The sequence below is a fragment of the Echeneis naucrates genome, chromosome 21 (genome assembly GCF_900963305.1).
Source record: "Echeneis naucrates chromosome 21, fEcheNa1.1, whole genome shotgun sequence".
In the NCBI taxonomy this organism is placed as follows: domain Eukaryota; kingdom Metazoa; phylum Chordata; class Actinopteri; order Carangiformes; family Echeneidae; genus Echeneis; species Echeneis naucrates.
The window spans coordinates 7297914-7314834 of record NC_042531.1 but is presented as its reverse complement, the minus strand read 5'-3'; the positions used below and the strand labels follow the sequence as shown (position 1 = coordinate 7314834).

At 40.6% G+C, this 16921-nt stretch overlaps 1 protein-coding gene across 4 annotated transcripts in view; it reads right to left on the bottom strand.

Moving 5' to 3' along the window:
• Nucleotides 1-286: 286 nt before the first annotated feature.
• itprid2 (ITPR interacting domain containing 2) overlaps nt 287-16921 on the bottom strand; it is a 33099-nt gene continuing 16464 nt past the window's right edge. For 2 of the 4 annotated variants that reach the window (XM_029530397.1, XM_029530398.1), the window contains exons 9-23: nt 16505-16564; nt 16252-16399; nt 15764-15824; nt 10011-10118; nt 9472-9835; nt 8999-9176; nt 8604-8655; nt 7099-7181; nt 5100-6896; nt 4901-4960; nt 4475-4599; nt 4266-4380; nt 3870-3935; nt 3467-3784; nt 287-3283 (exon numbers count right to left, since the gene is read on the bottom strand). In XM_029530397.1, the coding sequence (XP_029386257.1) occupies nt 3176-3283; nt 3467-3784; nt 3870-3935; nt 4266-4380; nt 4475-4599; nt 4901-4960; nt 5100-6896; nt 7099-7181; nt 8604-8655; nt 8999-9176; nt 9472-9835; nt 10011-10118; nt 15764-15824; nt 16252-16399; nt 16505-16564 (3643 nt within the window). In that variant the 3' untranslated portion in view covers nt 287-3175. The remainder of the gene's footprint in view (nt 3284-3466; nt 3785-3869; nt 3936-4265; nt 4381-4474; nt 4600-4900; nt 4961-5099; nt 6897-7098; nt 7182-8603; nt 8656-8998; nt 9177-9471; nt 9836-10010; nt 10119-15763; nt 15825-16251; nt 16400-16504; nt 16565-16921) is intronic. The other 2 variants (XM_029530399.1, XM_029530400.1) reach the window with 1 other exon arrangement.

Here is a 16921-nt window from a genome sequence, read left to right as displayed (position 1 = left end):
GGTTATTTAAAGATATTTTCTTCCGTCACATATCGTTATAGCATTTTTACATTTTTATTAAGTTTCCATTTTATTATCATCTGCTTAATACGTTTTTCTTCATATATTTATTTTTCATATCCACAAGCTTAAAATTATTTTCACTGTTCATGCTTGTTCTCTGTGGCTGCATTTCAATTTATAGAACATGTTTTCTATTTAATACGCAAAACCCACTGAAAGGTGCTAAGATTCAAACACACACATACACAAATAGTGTAGTTACAAAGGAGCTGGTACTCATTCGTACTGAAAATAAATACATCTTTATTATTATCTCTCCAGAGTGATCCCTCCCTGTATCCCACTGACAAGACATCAGTACAAAATACACATCATCATTATTAGACATCAATAGAAATTAAGAGACACCAACAATCAGACAGTAAAATGTAATTAGAAGTGTGTGAAGGGTCGCTGATCAGCACAACAACAAGAAAAAAAAAATCCTTTAGAGCTTTGTAGCTCATAGTGAATATTTGTCCAGCAGAGCAGAGATTGTGATCAGTGAAACATAACAACGAAAAAGTTTTTCACAAACAGAAAGCCAACAAATAATGACGAGAACTAAAGATCAACAGTCTTATTATTAATGATTTGGAGCATTACCATGATTGAAAGTTCACAAACGTTACATGGTGACATCAGAGCTACTTACTGCATAAAGTCTGGCAGATGTGCTGGAAAGCTCCAAATTATTAGTATGTGGACCTTTGAAACAATATTTTCCTTCTCCCAACAATGAACATCAAGGCACATAAAGTTCAACTTTCAGTAGACAATATAAATTCTAATGTGAAGACTCACATTGTGGAAATTTTCATAATCATGGTTGACATTAAGAAGATAAAAAAGAAGAAAAAGAAAAGAGAGGTATTTAAGGGGTGTGAGCAAATCAAACACAGAAATGGAGGATTGCGGAGTGCTCGTTGAACCTCAGCTACTAACCCTTCTGTCTTAGGTAATGGATTGTGATGGTGTCTGCGAGCCTTTGAGTGACTAAACAGGTGTGACACAATGGAGTTAATTGAGAAGGAAACAGATTTTCAGTAAGTGGTCATTCATAGCTCAGTGATCAAGCAGTTCTGTGCAAAAAGAAAGAAAATCTGACTGTCTCAATTCAGCCAGGAAGCTCCAGATTAATCTGTATTAAACATGCAGGTAGACAGTTTGTGGGATGGCACATCTGAAATGCTGCTGAGTCATTACATCATCATCATCATCATCATCTTCACCACAGCTGCTTAAACAACCTACTCAAACCTGCTATGCTGTTGATTAACCTTTGACCTCTAAGCCGGACCGCCACGGTACCTCATGACATCATACACTAACCTCATAACCTGCTCAGCTACATTCAAAAAATATTAAAAGGAACAGACATGTTTAAACTGTCTCAGCAAACAATTCGCTTTGCAGCAATTCCAACAACAACGCTGTCTGATTTACATGTTGAATCTTGTTTACTTAACAGGTTTAGAAATAGAAATGTGAAAAAGAGACACTGTACTAGCAACTGTTAGCATTGGAGCTATTTGTTAGCCAACAACCGGTGGGAGCATTGACTGTATGCAGCATATTATATAGGGCAGTAAATGGTACATAGTAATGTTTGGGTAAACTTAAACAGCACTGGGACCTGAAGTTGAGTTGAATTCATTGCGACTGAGATAATGCCTGAATTGAGAAGTATATGAACTGAACAACTGGAGACTGGGATTTCACATCAGGGAAAATACTGAAATGTACAGGATCAGCTGTGAAAGAGGTAAGACGAAGAGAAGCGTAATTATGTTAATGATGATGATCATGAAGGACTGTTGACAACTGCAGCATCAAAATGTTTTATAAGTCTTAAAATCATTTTACATAAGAAACGTGAAATGTGCATGGAAAGAGTAATTTAAGGTGTACAAGATGAACCTTATAATAGATTAAGGAATGTAACCTCTCCCTAAAACGCATGAGTGCATAGATTAAAAGAAAATTAAGACGCTTTTTTTTTTTTTTGTTTTGTTTTGTTTTTTGGGTGAATCCCTTGCGTGTTGCCATACTAAAACATTTTAAGTCCTCTTTTACTTAAGATTTGATTTGTGCCTACGCATCAGTACAACAGAAGACAATTCTAACACCAGTTGTGTTCACAGCACTGAAAAATGGCATTTAAAGAAATAACTCTTTTTTTCTGAGATATCAAAACCCTGTTTTCAATGTTGTTTGTGCCAGTAAAAGCCATTGAGAGCATTTAGATTATTACCTCTGTATATCGTGGTTTTCATTGTTAATGCCAGTGTCTGCCATTTATAATTACATCTCGCTGATCTCAGCATTAATGTTTACTGCTTAGTCTCTTTTGTGTCAAGCTTCTGAAAACCCTGATTTACAAAGGATAGCTTTTATATCTAAGCTAAGATAGCTAAGTGAGGAAATGTATCAAATCATGCCATTTTTCATTGCTGTTGCAGCAAAAAAACAAACAAAACAAAACAAAAACTATGTGACTTAAAGTAATTCACCTCTGTCACTTTGATAGAAATTTCAAAACTGGAATGAGACAAGTAATTCAAATTACCCAATTAGCCGGATTAGCCAGTTTGAGAAAGCAAAACATTTGCTGATCATTATAATAATTATTGTTATGATTATCATTAACTAGCTGTGTGTCCTAAATTAGAAATGGTGGGGCCTGAATTTCAACTTGATCATGACGCCTTGAACTGGTAATGGCAGCGCAGACAATGCTAATGGCTCTGTTAGCTGTACAAAGAGATGTAGTCATACTATTAGGGAGGTATTGTGGCAGTGGTTTTAGTTTTGCACTTTTGATCACAACACATGAGAAAAATTAAACCAAATATGGGGGAGATAAAAAGATGGATGGTGTAATAGGAGGCATCACATTGGCACTCCCAGGGTGCACTGCTCTGTCATGCTAAAACCAGCTCAGCAGTGGAAGCATCACATGTGGGTGTTCAATTCACCATCAGTGTTACAGACATACAGTGTTACAGACACATAGTGTTCAACACAGACAGTGTTACTTAGCTATACAGTGTTACAGACAGACAGTGGTGCAGCTCAGTATGTAGTTACTAAGGCTGAAGCTCCAGGGGGTGGTGCTGTGCTGTTGCCATGACTACAGTGGGTGTTGTCGGGTGTGAAGGGGTGGTTGCTGGGGCGACACAGCAGCCAAGAGCTCACTGTAGATCTCCCGTCGCACTTCCTGTGCCACACTTTCCCGAATCTGAGTTAACACAGACAGAGGTGATAAAACCATTTGAACATCTTCCATATACAGAGTTCACATTAAACATTTATATAATTGGTTTTAATGTTAAAGATCTGTCTGTCCTTCTTTTTTATGCACGTACATTGTTTGACTTAGTAGTAAATGAACTCTAACGTGAAAGTGCTGATACTTCGTTACCTCTCGTATGAGATGCTGCAGGTTCTCCACTTTGACTCCTCCGGCGGCTCCCTCCACATCTGGTACCTCACCATAATCTTCCCTTCCTCCTCCATCCCTTTCTACTTCCTCTTCCTCAGTGTGTGTGTTAGGTCGAGTAGGGGGGGCAGGGGTTATGTTGATTGACGCCTTGTAGACACCTTGTCTCTGCTCGCCCTCTCCTCCTCCTCCTCCTCGGACCGGGCTGGATGAACGGGATGAGGAGTTGTTGGAGGGAGTGCGACCATCATAGCTTAGCTCTGATTGGAGGAACAGCTGCTCTCTGAGGAGGTCTGAAACCTGGAAAGTTGTGGAAAGGCTGTCAGTTTAGAAATACTTATATTAGCTTTAGACCGAATGTGTGTGTGTTTGTGTGTGTGCTGACCGGCTCCATGGCTCTCAGCGCAGATGTGGCAGAGAGACTTACAACACTGCTCTCTCTATGGAGACCCTTGGAAAGAGAGCAGGACTGACAGCTTTAGTAAAAAGTCATGTAACATCAAAGTTTATCTGTTTAGTACAAAATCCAACAACTTTTCTACATACATTTAAAACCGATTGTAGTAAAAACACCTGATATTTATATACCATTAGTTAGTAGTAGAGTGTGTACACCCTGTGATATGTGCCCTTTTTATATACCCTGAGTTTCATGTGTTGTATTTTCTTTTGTTAATTTGCACACTGTATCTAGCTGTATCTATCTACAGCCTGATTTGTGTATGCCCAGTGTCGTTTATTGTGTTATGTTTGAGGTATATAACGTGTTGTGTATATTTACCCTATGTTGTGTGTGATGTGTCAGCTCCAGCAGTCTATCTTCCAGCTGCTGCTCCAGCTCCTGCAGTTCCTCTCTGACTGCTGTTCTCAGAGACTGAAGCTGCTCCATCTCCATCCTACACATGCACATACAAAAAGTTTGCTTTGCATCACTCATCAACGCAGTAAAGATTAGTCGGAAACATGTATCTGTTTGATGTTATGAGTCACCTGTCAGCAGGACTCAGGTGTCTGTAGACCAAAGCTTGTTGTCGGATGATTGACAGCTCCAGATCCATCATCTGACTGCGGAACAAGTTCAGACTCTGCCTCTTCTGCTGAAACTCTGCCAAAGACTAAAGAGAGAGAGAGAAAGAAAGTGATAAAGTCAAACATACACTGTTGATAACAACAACAACAGTCCCCTCTGTAGATTCCTGGGTGGAAAGTTTCTCAAACTGACATGTAAATTTTAGGGTATGCAAAGCTACTCTGTCAATAATATGACTAATATAATATAGAGTGAATTTATGGAAATACACTGAAAGCTATGTATAGTAGTGGAAATGTCTCACTGCTGACTTTAGATTGTAAATTTCCATTAACACCATGAGGGAAAAGGCAACATATGTAAATGAATAGGAGTGTTGACAGTACCAAGTGGCTGAGTTGAGCTGCTACGTGCTGACTCAAAGTGTCAGGTGTGTCAGGTCGGTTCTAGATGGAGAGGACAGTAATGTCAGAGTAGGATGATGACCAGAAAAAAACTAAACTTATGGACTAGAACCACAGGCCACAGCTAAAAGTGAATAGAATAAGTTGAATGAGAATGAGACTTGGACTAAAGTGGACAAACCTGATTCAGACTCTGAACTGTCCCTCTGATATCATGCAGGACTCTCCTCAGTTGCATCTCAGTGCTGGATGGCCCCGCACCAAGTCCTGAACCTGCAGCAGCAGGAGGAGGAGTGACCCCTGGGTGGAGACCGTGACCTTGGCTGAGGGCCGAGGGCACGCCTGGGAGGAAGCCTGGAGCAGCAAGACCCTGGTAAAGGCTGTGCTCTGGGGCAAAAAGTGGATACTGGATGACAGGTTGGGGAAACCCAAGATTTGGATTTGTGTTGTAACCATGGTAACCCAGGTAAGGTGAGGCAAACTGTGAGCCTTGAGGAGAAGCACCGAGGTGGTAAGGGGACTGATGATTGTAGGGATGGTTGGAACCCTGGTGGTGCATTATGGGACTTCCAGGTTGCAGGTTACCCATACTGCTATGGTGAGGAGGTGTGGGGGGTTGATGCAAATTGGAGAGGCTGCCGTGCCGGCAGACAGGGGGCGTTGTAGGCTGGTGGAGACTAGCCATACTGGAATGGTGGTGCGAGGAGCGGTTGGGGTGGTGATAGAGGTTAGGAAGACTGGCATACGGATGGAGAGGGGAGGGGTACTGCTGGGGAGGGTTCAGAGGGAACGGGTATGGGCTGGGACTAGGAATGGGACTGGGATTTAAGTACTGATCTCTAGGATTAAGATTTGGGTAAGAGTGCATCATCGACCCAGGATTCCAACTTTGCTGGTTTTGGTTGGCACTCATGTTTTGTGGGAAGTGGCCAAACCCCTGCTGATTAGAGGAGAGATCAGGGACACTCTGGGTGCTCCAAGAGTGGGCATGTCCTCCTGGTGACCAATCAGGAGGAGGGCTAGAGCTCTGCAGAGAGTAGGATGGGTACCGTGGGATGGGCTTAGGTGGGAAGGGAGTATCTCTGTGAACCCTTGGTGGCTTCTTAGATCCAGACGATGAAGAAGGGTTTATGATCAGAGTAGACAGACAGTTAGGCTGCACCTCCTCTTCCTCCCCCTCTTTATCACTGCTCTCATCTTTCTTGTCCTCTTCAGCTTCTGGGTTGTATTTAAAGGAGAACTTGGGCTGAGTGCAGGATGCCTGACCTCGCCTGAACTGGATCCTAACTGATGATACAACCCTGGTAGGTGAAAGGAGCGAGGAGGGCAAGGATGAGGACCTCTGTAAGGGGACGCCACACCCCCTTCGTCCTCTCCCTGGGGTTTGGTTCAACTCACTGGGCTGGGGTTCCACCCTTAGCCCACCTCTGCCCAGCTGGACCTGTTTGGCTCTGTGCAGAGCACTGAGAACTGGAGAGGATGGAGCAGGAGGACAAACTAAACCAGAGCCATCCAAGGATGGCTGATCCTGCATTTCATCTGCAGCTTCCACTCCCTTTGCTGGTGTATCTGCAGCACTCTCATTCTGGTTCAGAGTGTGTTTATGTTCTTGTTCTGCAGCAGACACACTCTGGGAAACCTCCAGATTTGGTTGTGGTTCTGGTTCAGAATTAGTGTGGTCCACATTCTCAGCTGGCTCCTTGTCATGAATCCCATTCTGCTGAACTTGGACTGGTTTGTTCCTGGGAAGCTGGTGAGCTGTATACAGCGAGACTTGCTCTGAGCTCGCGTTGTGCTCGTCATCTTCCTTGGATCCACTCCTCCCATTAACCTCAAGGGCCAACAAAGGCTGTGGCTCTTCTCTGCCATCAAATAAATCGAATGCTGGTTGATCCATAGCGAGGGGTGTGGCTACGTCTTGCGATGGGTGCGATGTCACTGTGGTCTCGCTGTCACAGCTGTCACTACTTTCCTGCACCTAAATAGAGTGAATCAACATTTGCTACTTGTGGAAGGACTCAGATAAATATGTTTAGCAAAACTAGCAACACAACTTGAGAAATCCTCTTCCATAAAGATAATTCCTTGTTTTGCTAAATAAATGAGTTCAAATTATTTTTAAATTTAGCAGTACTGGCCTAAACTCTGATGAAGTCTTCAAGAAGAATAAAACAACAGACCTTGAGGTAGCTGTTGGAGTCAGCAGAAGGCTCCTCAGCAAAACCACTGCTGTCTGACTGCTGACTGACTGTCCTCAACAGATCTACAAGACACAAACAATTAAAGCACACAATGATTACTTTTGTAGTACTTCATCTGTCCAACAGGTGGCAGAACAGACTTCTTCATACTAAAAGAGATATGACAGCTTGTCCTCAAGGAGACCTGAAAAAAAAAAAAAAAAAATACTGCTGATAAATAGGTATAAATGCGACTACAGACAGATTGGATGGACAGTAAAGATGTATTCTGTCAATAAATAACCAGAATTATACTCAAAAGACAATCAGTGGAGATACGAATGAGAAAACAATGTTTTAGCCAGATTTTGTGTGTGAAATCTGGTTAAGCTGCTCTAAGTAATTTTAATTTGTCTGTTTAGCAAATCATAAAAAACAGATTTTCAATACAATTCGGATTATATATTTCAAGTTTTCTGTCATTAACTTTTTAACTGAGCTATTTATTTGCCCAGTTAATTTTAAATAATAATTTTGCTCGATTGCAGCAAAAACACTCACTGATACTGAAGTTGGTGTGGAATGAGCTGTGTACTTGAAGCAGGCCAGTCTAAGTTAATAAGAAAACATTACATAACACTACTTTGGTATTTCAGTGATTTGTGCACATAGTTTAGCTCTAGTGGTGGAGAAAATGTCATACGTCACTTTGCTTTGTGGAACTGAAATGCATAAAAGATTAACCTAACTCTGTTCAGACTGTGAACCATAATGTGTGCTAACACAAAGATTATTGAATGGTTTCCTCTAATTCAGTGACAAAGCTGCACTATGGAACAGTTTATCTTATATGATGTGCTATAGAAGGTAGTTTCATTTCCCCAGGCACCCACAAACCAACCAGTAATCAAGACATAGCAAAACAGCTAAAACAGACTTGTTCTTGGTTCTCAAATGTAATTGTTTCCTGGTTTTCCCACTTTGTTTTTCCATTACTAAGTGTAACAGCTTAGATATTTGACCTCTATAAGGCAAAACAAGATGTTTAAAAATGTTCAGTTGTGTTTGTGTAATGATGGGCCTTTTCACGATTTTCTGACATTTCATCTACTAAAGGAAATCACTGGATTGTTGAAGAAAATAGTTGTCAGACCTATTGTTAACCAATAATTATCCAATGTAAATTACTTAAAACTCTTAAAAAGGATACAATGCAACTTTGACAAAGGGTCATTCTACCAGACCAGCTGGAGGACATAAAATAATTAAGATTTTAATTCAGTGGGATCATTATTTAACATGGATGAAGCACATTCCTGACAGTGTTATCAGACTATCCCAAAGAAACAGGTAAAAAGGTGATTCCTAGGAAGTAATAATAGCTGTAAGAAAAACATGAATAAAAGGAATGAAAATAAATGAACCCGGCCTGGGTCCTTTCTCTGCGGAGTTTGCATGTGAGTGAGAGAAAAAATGAGTGAAGTTGGAATCAGAGGTAAACTCACCGGTAGCTCTGGAAGTTCGGGATGGCAGGCCTTCATCGTCGTTACTCTGGATCTGAACAACAAACAAGAGATATTAAACTTGGGTCTGTCAGTATGTCTGTATTGTATTTTATGCCCAAACCAAAATGCCTCTGAGGATTAATAAAGTTGTATTATATTCTATCCCAATGAAAAACCTGAAACCTTTCAGCTTAAAGCCACTAAACAATATAATAACCACACCACTTGCTATTGTAGGGCTTTGAAATGGTTTTAAGAATTAAGATAATGATTTAAACAATTAGAGGAACAGCATTCAGCCCGCAAAGAAACACCACATATTTGTATGGGAGGAGGTTGGAGAACCGTTACTTTGTTTTAGTATAAAGAACCCAAGAGAGCCAAGGTCCCCATACCTCCTCCATGTCAAAGGAGTCTGCGTTTTCACTGCGAAGCTGGGCCAGCTGAGGTGGGGCCAGTGTGGTAGGAGGTTTCTCTGGGGTTGAGGTCAGGTTCTCCTCTTTGGCCACCTGAGCTCCCTCCCTTGTTCTCTGATTGGTTGACTTAGGCTCTCCATTGGCTGCTGATGCAGGACTGATGGGAGGTCAGATGTTAGTCAGTAGACAACAGCACAATTACATAATTGTAAATTACAAATGTGAGGTGCTTGTACTATTTTACACAATGCTACTTTACATTTCAAATCCACTACACCTCAAGTGTAAATTTATTCTTCTTACTCCATTAAGGTCACCTCAGTAGATGACTATTGCCAATTATAGATTCAAGTATGTAAGTGCTTTGTCCACCAATGCTAAGTGCTACAAATATTAGCTGGCTAATATCATATATCAATATTTGCTGCGATTAAAAGTCAGTCCAGTTGTACCTGTTGTCTATCTGCCGATCTGGTTCTCCATCTCCATTGGTTTCCTCGGTAACCGTCGCCAGGGAACAGCTGTCCCTCTTACGGATGTGTTTTTGACTAACTGTCTCCCCTTGGTGATTCAGATCAGTGCTGCTGCCTTCCCTCTCCGGCCTGGCGGGAGCGTTACCGTTGGTGTGTGTGTGGTCAGAGGGGGTGTCTCCGTTCATCGGTGTGTGTGGGCTGGTTGGGTGTGCGTCAGGGGACTCGGATGTAGATGCAAGCAGGTTGTGTTTGCTGATGGTTTTCTTGAGTAGTTTGGCGACATTCAGAGCTGAGTTACTTCTCTTTAGAGGAGTTGATTCATCACCATCATTCATTTCTGGACCTTAGAGAGCGAGAAAATTAACAGCTCAGATGGACATGGGAATTATCAAGCGTTCACCATTCAGGATGTTTAGAGTTTGCCCTTTCTTGAAATCAGCAAATTTGGAATTTAAGTCTCTATATTATTATCTCTAATATAAGCCTGCCAAATTTGCAGTAGCTGTAACAGTTATTACCTTGGTCTCTGGAGGATATGCGCTGGACAGGTTGACCAGAGACTTGACTGTAGAGCTGGAAGAACTCATTAGCTACTGTGGTTAAGACCTCAATCTGACGGAAACGACCTGTGAGAAACAAAAACACAACAAAAATCTAAGTGTTTATGAAGGTAACCAAATTCAAAGATAATTATTATGTCAGGTTACAGTGTGGTCACATGATGCATAAAGTTATGTAACATGGGGGCAATGGTTACACCCATATACAATAATGTTTGCTAAAGGGACCTCAAACAGTATCTACCTGAAATCTTTCATATTTTTATTCAATCACTCAGAAAATAAAAGACAGCAAATCTTTTTCTGAACAGGGAGTAAGGAACAAGAGAGAGTTCAGATACGGAAGGTAGATTACTGCACTAGAAAGAAGAAAATTACTCTGAAATAATTGGAAACAGATGCACTATCTTCCATCCCACTGAATGACGCGTTGACTTTTTTTTCCCCTCTACGTTTCTGCAGTTAAAGATTGAAAAACAAACGCTTCATGTTGAGACCTAACAATGATATCAGGGCCACTCCTCCCTCCTTCCTTCTTCTTCTTCTTCTATGGTTGTGCAAGTCAAGCTGTCAGTCTCGTCTTTAACAGGATGATGACTTGCATACTTTTTTTCCTTCCTCCCCTCCTCCCTTCCATTGCTCTCTGTCTAAATACTTGTCAGTCTGTTATGAAATCCAGACTCTGTCTTCGCTCTGTGGATCTGTAAATGCCTCATATATCGCTCTGATGTATGACTTACAGTATTCCTGAAATACAGCAAAGGCCTGCTCTCTCTTACTATCTCACCTCTGACCCCATCAGGACATCTAACTCGTAAACACAAGTCTCTTCGTTGATTAATTTTATTGGTCAGTTACATCACTCCTGTTGTGGAAATAAAGAAGAAGGACTGAAATAGAACAAAGATCCCAGCCAGACGTGTGTTTGCACTTAAAACCTCTCGGTTAACAGGTCAATGAAAATTCAGTACATCTTCATAGCAGAGGACATCTATACTGACTGTAAAAATACATTTAAAAGGTCTTTTGTCCAAAACAGCAAAGTGTACAACTAAGCTACACAAACTAAATTAGCCAAAATAACATAATTCCCTTTTTAAGTATTCATCACAAGACTGCCACAACTCCAATAAGAAACAGAACACCACATAATTTGACACACAGTTCACATATCATTAGGTCTGATTTACGTTAAAAATAAATGGTAATAAATCCATTCTATCAAAAAGTTGTTTCTTATATCTCCAAAGTTAACTAAACAAAAATAAGAAAGAATATGGCTAAATAGTAGCTCACAGTGTAACTTTTAAAAACTTTTGAGCAATTTTAGCTCCTTGTTTTGTCTTTATTGCACATTACACATTTAGCGTATGGTTCAGCCTCAGCACTGCAGCAGACAGCTGTTTTCAGTGAAACCCTAGAAAGGACCAAACAGAGCAAATAAGCAGCTGCCTGGTGAAGGCTGTGGAGCTGGCTGAGACAAATCTGGAGCTAAAAGTAAAGACAATATTGGATTTGGAGTTTGATCAGGTGAACAAAAGCACAACTCCAATGTGATGATGAAGTTGTTCTGTGTAATTAAGGGCAAAGATTCATGAAAATGCAAGCAACAACTGTGACAACTTCAGCTATTCCTCTAACAAAATAAATAAATAAATAAATAAAATATTGTATCGTTGAAAGAGGCAAAAGGTTTCTGAGAGAAGTTTCAAAAAACATGCAAAGCAAATATTTCTATCAACCAGTCGAATAAACAGTAGTAGAACTTATTTCAGTCCATCTGCACATGACTACAGAACATGAACCTCTTATTACAGCGGCCTTGTGTGACGACAGTAATACTGTGTGAGTGTGTTTCCTGCCGACTGCTGACTCGGCACTAATGCTCATTCTTAGGATCCTAAAACAGGAAGTGAGGAATAAGAGAAAACGACACGTACTCGCTCTTTTTTCTACTCTTCATCCCAGGAGATTCTTTCAGATGGTGAGAACAGGGCTTACATAACAAACAACACACACACACACACACACACACACGCACGCACAAACACACACATGCACGCACACACACACGTTTGGGATCCAGGGAAACGATGGGACAGTATGAGAATGTTCTGGAAAAGGAGAAGGATTCCAGGAACCACAGACCAGAGAATGTTAAAGGACCAGTTCACTTCAAAAAAAGATCCAGTTCTGATCTTAGTCAATACAGCTTTTTAAGGTACGTCATTGTTCACAACCTCTCAGTTTCTGAAAGGACAATCAAACATTCAAATTAACTTTTTTGCTTTCATGCAGAGCCTATGAAGTAACCTCGGTTTGAACTCTGTTCACACAGTTTCATCCCTTTTAAATAAACAAAGATGTCCAACACTATATATGCCCCTGAGGGGACACTGTCCAATAATACGCAGAATTATGCAGACTTTATCACATTAATCATCATCTCATCCCTTTCTATGAAAGCTGGGTCACTGTCATCTTTAGTAATTTATCGAGCATGATGTCTGTTTGCTTTAAAATCAGGGAGAACAACAAGCTCAAAGATACAGCCTGAGACACAAAGATCTAACTTCAGAGACAAGCCTTACAACAGATAGTCTGACTCCCACCAAGCCTCAATCTCAACATTAGATTTGTTGGGATCACATTAAGAGACAAGCGACACAGCGATAGACCAAAAACCACAGAAGGAAAGTACTCCCAGGTACTTATAACAACTTTCTCAAGGCATAGCTTGATAAACTGATGAATAAACTACCTGTGACATTCTTTTGTTTATTTTTAGTGCTTAAGACCTAATGTCTTATATTATTTGTTAAATAACATTGTTAAGAAAGCAATCTGACCTCAGAGTCCATGGTTTAAAATAATTATTCTGGAAAAATTTTGCTAGAAAAATGAAGCAATACTGGTGAGAATTGCCTGAATTGGTTTAAGGATGATATCACACCTATCCTCTTTGGCTTGTTTCAAATAAAGTAATCTCCCCCCACCCCCCTCACCTTTTCCTTGTTTGAGGAAAAGCTCTATGACTTGCATGGTTGATTTAGCTATAGTTTTTACACCGGATGCCCTTCCTTCCTGTCACAACCTTTTCCATTTATCTGGGCTTGGGACCGGCACAAGCTCTGGTTGTGGCTGGGGTTTGAAGCCAGGGCCTTTGCATGCAAAGCATGCACCTCTACCACAACCTACCAGGTGGTTGTTTCAAACAGCGTCTCATGTATTCTTCTGGAAAGTGTTAGCGGGTACTTAACAGTAACAGACTAAAATAACATCAGAAACAGGACACTTGCATGTTTTCAAAAGCTTAATTACTTTTAAATTCATAGAGTCAAAGAAGTGCTCTTACAGTACTTACAGTGAGATCAAGATCACATATACAGATTAGGAGATCACAATCATTGGGCTAGCTTGGCTAGAATGAATAATACTGGGTTCTGTATCTACCAAAGTCCTGTGGTTGAACTGGTTTTTTAGTCTTGGCCACCTTGCTTAGTTTAAACCAGAAATTGTGACATCTTGTACAGCCAAAACAGCTTGAATGAATCAGGCCAGAGTATGTCACGACTGACCCAGTTACATATGCCGCTGTTGGGCCTGATCGGGTTAGCAGCACAGGATCCTGCTGCTGCCTGCTAACATATTATTTTGATGATTACCATGAAGTGAATCCAAAGATGAATATTGTCTTCAGAAAGTTTGTTTACATGATAGATGTCAGTTATCCTGTGTACTTTAACAATGAATAAATTGCTCTTTATATGTTTCTCTTTCTTAATGGGCCTTCTGATGTGGAGTTGTCCACTATTGTTGCTGTAATAAGTAGTTTTTCTCCCAACCAGAGTGTGATTTCACTAAATTCTGCCCTCCTCTCTTCTCCTGCCCTCCTCAGTTCATTAAGCATCATTGTGCAGGCCACCAAACAGCTCATGACTCATTTAATTATATCTGCAGATGAAAAGAAAGTTATGTTTTGTGCCCAAGATGAGCAGTTGGAAACAATATGTATGTATGAGCAGTCCATTCTCAGTGTATATAATGCACCGTATTAGGCTGTCTGTTTCAGACATGTATTACACAAGTTAGCATGTCCGGTGGACAGACAGAGAAAAAAATATTGATTAAGCGGCAAAATGAATCATTCATCGATGTTTACCAGCCAACATCTGATCAATTGATTGTAATAATTTATGTGGCTTTTCAAATATTTGCCCATAACAAATAGAGAAGAAACTATTGTCCTTATCCATTTCAGCAACAAGGAAGTTGTTCTGTGTATGAACTTCCGGTCGGCACCAGGAGCAGGAATGTGTTGCTTTGTGTAGGTGAACATCTGCTGTGTGCGATAATGCTGCAGTGGCACTTTAGCAAATATATAACCAGTTTCATAATAAAACATAATAACCTAAAGGGCATTTACAGCTGGAGAAGACTGAGAAAGATTAATTCATGACAGTCTGGCAAACATTGAATGCTCAATGCTGTCAGTAAAGATTAAAAAAAAAATAAGTGCATTTACATAATGGTGCTTATTAGATCGTTTATTCTTGCAGTGCTGGAAGCCACCATTTCCTACTTACTAGTCATGGTGCCAGCATGTGCTTGTATTTATGTTTTATTATGCGTATTTAAGAACGTGATATGAAGTAGGTCTAATTATTATAGTTCAAAAAATGTGAAATGCCATCACAGACTCATTCGATTCGTTACACATTCATATTGTGCCACAGCTTATTACAGTGAATGACCGCGTTTTATGATATGAAAAAATACGTATAATCAATTAAAATAATCAGTAAAAAAGCATGAATCTATTAAATTATGACAAGTGAGTGATAATTGAATCATCAGAGAATTAGAATTTGAAGTTAATTGAAGGTAGTTGTGCTAGTTCTAAGATGGTGAGGTTGTCTTTTAAACTATCTTTCTGTGGTGTGGTGTGGACGCATGAAAAATGTGATGTGCTGATAAGAGTGAGGACTTTTCACATGGATTAACTAAAGCCACAAGAAATTTTAAAATGGCTGTGTAAATTCCAACTTTTTTGGACCTGGTGTACTTCTAGCTACAGAGTGGGTCATGTTCTCACACACAGAGGATCCATGGTTAAGCCCTTCTTTATAGCACCAGAGCAGTTAAACTGTCAGGAAGAAGAAAATCAGTTGTGCCTGCACACATGCATGCCAGTGTGTATGTGTGTGCCTGTGTATGTGCGAATGTGTGTGTGTGTGTGTGTGTGTGTGTGTGTGTTCATTTAGCAAGCCAGTACCTTCATGCTATTGAAGGTTTAAAAAAAAGAGGCCAGGATGTTAGCAGAGCAGGTCTTTCTTACTGTCTATGTGTGTGTGTATGTGCGTGTATCTGTGCGTGTGGGGGTGTGTGTGCTGTAAGTGTGTATGAGTCTGGGACAAATAGATCTTTGTCCTTGCCGGCGGTGTTGTCCGGGCAATTGGCAGAACAGCTAATGTGGCTGAAGGACCGCACAAAACACCACAATAACACTGAGAACAGGACATACACACAGTCTTTGAACTTCACTTCCTCTGTATTTTCAGGACGTTTAACTCTAAGCTTCTCTTCATACTAGCTAACATGATAATGCGTTCTCCAACGGTACAAAGGTGACACTGGCCATGATGAACCCACGGTTGTGAATGAAAACAGAGTTCAGCCATAAACATTGCAGACATCATGTAGGTACCTACTTGTTAATGCGTAGTTGGGGCTCTCCAGTTCCATGCGCTGCAGCTGGGCTCCCAGGTAGACCTGCAGGCCAGCCAAAGGATTGTCAAGTGTCCACTGAGTGACATTTCCTTGGCTTGAAATTTACTGAACACACTTGTAATTTTTAATCAGCCTCGGCTCTACTTAATGTTAACTTGTGCTAATTAAGTCACATTAGCATGCTAACACACTAAACTATGACAGAAACAATGGCAAACATTGTAACAGCTGTATGTTTAAATTATTATTGGGAGCATGCCACTATGTAGGCTACATGCTCACAGCCTCATTTGGATTAAATTATATTTCATAATGAAATCGGATAGGACTGCGAAGTTGTGTAAAAATGTTTTAAAATGAGCATTAGTAACCTAGTAACACCAGGAGCATACTGGTATTTGTGCTGAAGTAAAACCTGTGTCTTGTGTTTTAATCTACGGTTTGCTTCTAACTCTGCAGTCAACAGTACCTTGATGTCGATGCCTCTTGCTGAGGAGGAATTACTGAAGAACCTGGAAGGAACCTTGGAGGCTAGGTCAGGTTCTTCTCGACCAAAACCAAGGTTCAAGAGGATTTCCTCAGGATCCTCCTCATACAGGTCCAGTAGCTCTGAAACACTGTGGGCACACAAACAGACAGCCAGACTCTTAGTGAGTAAGTGAGTCAGCTGGTCAGTCAGTTAGCTAGTGAGTTAGTGTGCTGGTTAGTTTAGTCAGTCTAACCGCACGGTCAGGAGGATCTCCTCTGGGTGCTCCTGTGACTGCTCCAACATCTCTGAAACACTACGAAAACACAGACAGGTAGTTAGTACTTCCCCACACACTGCTCTCTATTAGTGGGCTAGTCTGTTAGTGAAATTGTTAGTTCATTATCTAGTTAGTGAGCTACTTAGTAAATGTAATACTTCAGCCTCCGTGGATATTACCACAATGCTTTGCCCCTCCCAAGCTTCTCAAAAGCCCACCTGGAAAAGATAAAGAGAAATAAAGATCTGACACGCCAGGATCTTGTTTTGTGATTATTGAGAGATCAGCCTTAATAAAAGCACAACCATTGTTTGGTACCTTTGTACCATAAAAGTCATTTTAGGCATTAGATGATGACCATTGCCACTGTTAAAAGATGTATGTAAATTAACA